General features: G+C 42.9%; 1 protein-coding gene across 2 annotated transcripts; it reads left to right on the top strand.

Moving 5' to 3' along the window:
• Positions 1–10: 10 nt before the first annotated feature.
• Positions 11–6,430, top strand: TCTE3 (t-complex-associated-testis-expressed 3). 2 transcript variants are annotated; one of them, XM_030498999.2, is made up of 4 exons: positions 11–239; positions 2,955–3,158; positions 4,608–4,766; positions 6,137–6,430. In XM_030498999.2, the coding sequence occupies exons 1-4, from the start codon at positions 207–209 to the stop codon at positions 6,245–6,247; spliced, it is 507 nt and encodes a 168-aa protein (XP_030354859.1). In that variant the 5' UTR covers positions 11–206; the 3' UTR covers positions 6,248–6,430. The 2 variants fall into 2 exon arrangements, 1 of the variants encoding a protein (XP_030354859.1); XR_003993406.1 differs by having other exon boundaries at positions 35–239; positions 2,200–3,158.
• The last annotated feature ends 560 nt before the right edge of the window (positions 6,431–6,990 follow it).

Raw genomic sequence — 6,990 nt, 5'->3', positions numbered from 1 at the left:
GGCGCGCGGCGTCACGCCTAGCTCGCGCGGGAAGAGCCCCGCCTTGGCACAGGGCTACTACACGCTGCGGCGGGCGGAGGGCGGTTTGACGCGCGGCGCCGGGACCGGGAGGAGAGGAGAGGAGCGGAGCGGAGCGGAGCGGGGGCCTCGGCCTCCATGCCCCCTCCCCTCGGGGGAAGCGGCGCTGTCTGCCGCAAGCCGCAGAGATGTGCTCCAAGGCGCCGAAGCTCGACGTTCCGGTGCGGCAGGGCTTGGTGGATAAAGGCAGCGTGAGCGGCCGCCTGGCAGCCCCGGCGGGTTAAGCCGCTGGCTGCTGGGGCACAGTAGCTGTGTGGGAAGGGAACGGGTATGAGGGCAGCGGTACCGGCCATAACGGCCGCGCCGCGCAGCCCAGTCGCGGGCTGGGGGGGTGTGCGGTGGCCCGTGTCCTCCCGCCCCGCCGTGGTCCTCGCCTGAGGCCGGGGCGCCGGCTCGGCCTGCAGCGCTTCAGCTGCCGGTGGAAGGAGGGAGGGATGGGGCTTGGGCCTTTAGGAGGAACGATGCAGTGAGAGAATGTGGGGCTCGGTGTGTGTTTAGAAGGTGAGTGTGATTTCGTGCAAACTTGTACTAGAAATGTTGTTGCCGTTTTATACCCGGTTTGGGGTAGCTTGTCCCCTTTCCACTTGGTCAAATGGCATGTTCATGTCTACTTTGCAGTGGGTATGCTTCTTAGGCATTGGGAGGCAAAGCTGTTAAAGGCTTGTGAAGGTAAAAAGAAGGCAAGAGTGGGCCTCCCTTTGGTGGTGCAGTCTTTCCAACTTGGGGTGCTACTGTAGGTTCTCTAGATTAGGAAGTGTGCCCTCTTTTGAAGAAATAAGAACTGTTTCTTTCATTATAAAGCAACTGTTGGTTGTTAAAACAGACTTATCAACAAACGGCATTTCTTTCAAATAGCAAAAGCTTTCTTCTCTCGGCATGCTTATTTCCGTGTGTCCAAGGTTAAGCCTATCTAGTAGAGTACAGTAACATAAGAACAGGCTTTTGTACAGTCAAATGTAAAGTTCTTAAATTTTTTAAATCCTTTCACAAAGGATGCAAATATATATATAAATGTAATTGCTACGTTGTGCTAAAACTTAGAATAACAGTATTTGTATTGTGAAATAAAGAGGTAGGTTTATTTACAAGCCGTTTGTGTAGAGGTATTAGTAACATTTTTGGTTGTCTCTAATGAATTGCTTCTTGCACATGAATAAATGATTATGAAGACTACTATCACTAACAGTAGCACTCAAACTTGTAAGTAACTGCATTGTTAGAAGTAGTGTGCTATAGACATGAATTTTCTTCCGTCTGTAGTGGTACAGCCTGAAGGTGGTAAGACTTATGCTGAACCGTGTTAGCAAAGAATTGCTGTTTGCATTGTGACCTTTTTCACAGGTTCATGTCCCCTGACATGGATTGGGATGCTCATCTGAGCAGCTCAGCTGGCAAACTTGAGGTGGTTTTTATTCTGTTAGGAGACCTGTGATGAGCAAGTAAGGGTTACAGTCTTTGCAGATCTGAGTTTCAGTTAGAGGACAACAAGTATCCACAACCTAAGTGCAAATGTGTTTGCTCCTTGCATTTTTAGTGTAGCGTAAGTACTATTTGGAGTTTGCATTGTCAGCGTGGTATCGACAAACACCTGCAGCCAGTTTGGTAGCCCTGGTGCAACATGACTAGTTTTTAACAGAATTATCTAATGGTAAGGAACTAGAGGAGAGATGTAGGTAATGTCCACAGTGTTGACAGGGTACGTGACAGCGTGTACGTGATCTCACAGAGAAGAAACTGCATTGCTTCCCTTATTCTCAAACTCCGATTGAAGGGCTTGTGAGCCCCTGAGCAGTGCATCTTTTCAAATAATTCTCACTAGACCCTTATGTTATCCATAAGCATATGATTTTTTTATTATACCTGTTAGTGTAAGCGTTGCACTGTGGTGTTATATCACCTCCGTACTCTTTTCTACTCTTCCGAAAAGGAAGTGATGATTTTCTTTCACCTAAGTTCCAGCTGTAGTCCGGTAATGGAGCAAGAGACTGAAGACTCAGCAGAACTTGAAAGCAGTTAGTTAGGAAGCAGCTGGTATGGAAGACCACAGTCTGTAACATTCATTGTGATCTCATAGGTTCTGTGTGCTTTTCTCTCTCTTTTGTTTTTGTTATCCTTTTACAGTTCTGTTTTAAGCCAGCCATGGAGGACAGCGGGTGACACCTTTTGTGTGCATCATCAGACTTGCAGCCTTGCATTCACAGAGGGCCAAATTTTATTATGTACGTTGAAAGGAATGATCATACACAAACTGGATGGGGAGAAAAAGTGGATCTTCAGAGTTCTGATGACAAATAAAAAGAACTGCTCTGGTTTTAGGTTCCAAGCAAAATTACAAAGCTTGCAAATTGGAGTATAATTCCGCCCCCTTTATTTTTATTAATGAGAAATTAAATCATTAATACATAAGGCGTTTGGTAGCTTCATAAGGAATGAGGACAAGAATGAAATTACATGGTAGACAAATCGAGCGTACATTTTGGTTTTTGTGTAGGCTGTTTGAATGGAAATCTTGAAGTTGTGGTTTACAGTTTTGGACACATGTTAATGTCTGTGTGGTTTTACTTGGGAAGTGGAGTGGATTCAGGGTGCTAGTATGGTGTGCCTGATTGAGTTTAAATGCAAACTTCATTTGGATTTTGGTTGAAAAGAATTTAAATTTGAGCAGAAATTAACTACTGTTCTCTTTTTTTCAGTCAAAACAGTAGTGTCAAAACAGCCAGAAGATGATACCCATTTTCTAGTTTTCTTGCTTTTTTTTGTAACTTGTTCCTAGACAAACTGTGGTGGTGTTTTCCTCTTAACTGTAAACCATAAAGTATTATTTAAACTGTTAAATGCTAAAACATTGACATGTGGAGTTTTTCTATTTTTCACAGGTGAAAGGAAAAAAGGCACAATCTTATTATGAAGTTTCAGGTCTGGCTTCAGTGGAAGAAGAGCATGCTAGTGATCCAGGAAAAGCTAAGCTAGCATCCAAAGCTAATAAGGCAAAGATAAGATATGCTAATACTTACAGGCTGGAGCCGTACAATAGAGTTCGGGACTACTTAGTAAGAAACAAAGCTCAAGAGATACTAATGGTATAGTATTTATTTAAATTGTCTGATTTTATTGCAAAAGTAGTGTGTTTTGCAAAGATTATATTAATGGAACAGTGTAAGTTGCATAAACTTAGACATATGGATAAATATGCAGACTTTGGGTTTTGGCACACAAGCATAGTGTGAATGCACTCTGTTTTGCAAAGCGCAGGTGGCCCTCTGCAGGATCACCACTGAGCGAGCACATGCTATTAAGATGGAGCTGAAGCTTCTTAAACTCTTAGCCATTTGTAAATCAAATTGAGCTACAACAAAGTTCAGAGTACCCTAATCTGCAAAATATCCAGTTATCAAAAGATCCTGACCTTGAATTTGTGGGATTCTACTCCTTCAATTAGTTATACTACTATCACATGACCACAGAAAACACTTGGTGTCCTTGACAGTCTGACTGCCATGTAGAAAAATTAAGCAACAATGAAGGAGAACAATCTGTTACAGCACCATAGAATGGTTTGGGTTGGAAGAGACCTTAAAGATCACCTGGTCCCAACCCCTCTGCCATGGGCAGGGGCACTTTCCACTAGACCAGGTTGCCCCATCCAACCTTGCTTTTGAATACTTCTAGTGATGGGGCATCCGCAGCTTCTCCAGAAAACCTCTTCCCATGTCTCACCACCCTCACTGTAAAAAATTTCTTCCTTATATCCAATCTCAGTCTACCCTCTTTCAGTCTAAAACTGTAATTCCTTGTCCAGTCACTGCATATCCAGGTAAAAAAAGTCTTCTCCGTCTTCCTTATAAGGCCCATTTACATATTGAAAGGATACATGAAGAGCAGTGTGAGTGAGATCTGTGAACAGTTTGGTTCCGAGCAGGAGGTTGGCCTGGGGGCCTCCAGGGAGCCATTCCACCCTAAGTCCTTCTAGGAGTCTATAAAAATTGCTGTGAAATTCTGTTTAGCTTCAGTCTTCTGCGTTTTCATGAGTAAAAGACAAAAACAGAAATGTGGCCAAAACAAGGACGCTCCTCCTTGCTGAAGCTCCATGTTGTCCTTGGTTGTTCAACCCCACTGGTGGCAGAGGACAACGTAGTATCTTGAGATATGTAGCCATTAGTGATACCTTGAATAGATAAGCCCAACTCTTGTAATTCTGCTGTCTGGAAGACGTGCCTTGGATATTTGGAAACGCTATTTGTATAAGATATTTGTAGCACTATTTTCCAATGAACCGAGTGCAAATGATGGAGCATACACTCCTGTTTGTTCAATGGAAATTGGCTGGCTGTGTTTGTCACTTTCAAAAAATAGATAAAACATTTAACAGTAAAAATAGTGCAGCCTTTGCTGTTTGAGAGCACTGTCTATATTGATTGTTGTACTCATTAGTTCTTCTAATGTTCTTGCAACAGAAATGACTGTAAAAGTTCTTTAGCAAAAGACTACCAGGATGAAAAACTAAGATTTTTCAAAATTGTTTTTGATAGAGTAAACTTCAACAAGACGAATATGATGGAGCTTCTAGTCTCTTCTTGTGTGCTTCAATCTCAGAAGAAATATTAAAGGCTGTGAAGGAATTGAACTTTGATCGCTATAAGTACGTGGTATCAATACTAATTGTGGAAAAGGCAAATCAGGCAATGAAAGTGAGCAAACATATTACTCGTAATATCTCTTGCAAATTGGAAATAATTTTTAGAATTGTTGTTACCTCCTAGGCATTCATACACATTCAGCAGCTTTACTGGTTTGAGGTGGTCTTGGAGCCTTTGGGTTCTTTATGGGGAGCAGTAGGCCAGGGGACAGTTTAAGGTGCTGCTGCAATTCTGCCTAACCCTGTAGAGGTTGTAATCTGAGATTAGCAACAGTGATAAGGAGCCCGTGGTCCTTTTCCCCATCACGCAGTTATTTCCACTGTGTGCTGTGCCAGTGCAATTGCATGACTGCGGTGAATTTCTTTTTCCAGTTTGATCTCCACTTGGGTTGTCACATTCAGCACAAAATGCTGTGTGGTTGTAGCTTGGGGTGATAAGGAAAGGAAGGGGTGGCAAAGGGATGGGAACTGTTTTAACTGTAGATGCCACCAGACATGCTCCTGGAATTACAAGTTAACGTTAGTGATCTGAACTTGGCACACCCGGAAGAAAAGTATTCTAGATATTCATATGTTTGTATATAAATGTACATGTATTGCAAGCTCCTTCTGGCATTCAGAACACCTTTAGGTATGTTGCTGAGTTTCAGAGCACTTCCATTTAGGAGTGTTCAACATCAGCTCTTGAACCTGATGAAACCTGATGAGACTATAGCTGGTTTTAGTGGGTTATGTGAAACAGTGTCCAAAGGGTTGTCAGCTTCAGTACCAAAGCCAGTCTGGGAGGGGCCTGCTTTTTCAACAAGCTAACAGCATTAGGACAAGTGAACCTACCCATTTTTCTGGTACTGTCTCATGGCGTGCGCTGCCCTGAAGTTGTCCTTTGACTGAGGAGCTGTAGGGTAGAGCAGGTCACTGAAATGGTCCAAGTTACCTTTTTTTTTCTCCTCCTGAGGAATGTGTTTATTCCAGCAGCCAGTTCACACCTTTTAGCTTTGAAAACAATTTTACCAAAAAAGCTGAGAGCTCAGTGAATGGTCGGAGGTGGACTGGAGTAAGCTGGAGGAGAAGGAGTGGGAGAAGTGACTTCTTTGTTACATCTGTTGCCCAAACTGATGTCTGTTTACGTTGCTTTTGAAGGGGTGCTGTTATGGTATGCTAAAGTGCCAACAAGAGAACATGAGAGAATTGAAGTTTTGGTGTAGAGATTTTTGGATCTCTTGGTGTGGAAGGAAGAATTTGTATTTTAATATTGAATAGGACTTGTTCATTTTCACTGTAATTTTGCAGTTGTTGTTACTACTTGTAAGTCTCGTAATGCAATTGTATCAACATTTATATAATGCTGTGTGTTCTATGAAGACATATAAAATCTGTGCTATATAGAGATTTACAAATAGCTTTTTCTTTTCTTTCCCTTAGGTTGCCAGCAGATGGGTCTGGGATGTTCAGAGAGACACTTGGGTTTCAGCTGAGTATGAAACTAAAACATTTTTTGCTCTGGCTTTGGTAGCGGCTTGTTATTACGAGTAATACTCTAAAAGCCACAGCTGGTTTTGGTATATTTAAAAATTTCCAGAATGTCATTATTTTAGTACTAATTTTTGCCCTAATGCTCTTGGTATGTTGAAATTGACATACAGTTGTGATAATTTTGCTCATTTTTCTCTGTTTAAAAAAAACCCCAACAAATGCAAGAAAAGGATGGTTTTGAAATGTGTATGGTTGAGTACGTATGAGCTTCATCTGCTGGAATGCTCTGCTGTGGAAGTTGAAGCAGCTTGGTGGGAGGCCAGACTTTGCCAGATTTTGTATGTTCCTTGTCTTTTGCATGCCTAGGGTTGATAATGAGTGTTTGCAATAAATGGCAGGTACTGGTATTCTTAAAAGCACTCTCTGGGGAGGGAAGGGCGGGGGGGGAAGGAAAAAAAAAAAAGGGCCATGTTCAGTCTTTTCTTAGTTGTACCTATGGTAAAATGCCAGTCTGTGTAGAAACCTGACCGGGAGGGCAGCTTCGCACACTTAAAAATTTGTGCACGTTTCCAGTCGTTCGCCTCGCGTCAAGTGTGAGTTCAGTCATCAGCTTCCCTGCAGCCTGAAACTCATGTCGAGTGTCAGCTGCATTGGGGCTGGTGGCCAAGTGCTGAATTAGGTGGGTTTGGTCATTTTGGTCCAGTGGCTTCTGATGGCGGTGGCAGGAGGGTGGTTGGGGTCAGTGTCAAGGTTATTGATAACTGGGCCTTAATGGGCAAGGACAGCAGTGACCATATTTTGAA

The sequence above is a fragment of the Strigops habroptila genome, chromosome 10, assembly GCF_004027225.2.
Source record: "Strigops habroptila isolate Jane chromosome 10, bStrHab1.2.pri, whole genome shotgun sequence".
NCBI classification, from domain to species: domain Eukaryota; kingdom Metazoa; phylum Chordata; class Aves; order Psittaciformes; family Psittacidae; genus Strigops; species Strigops habroptila.
Note: the sequence above shows the minus strand (reverse complement) of the source record. Positions and strands in the feature narration are given on the sequence as shown.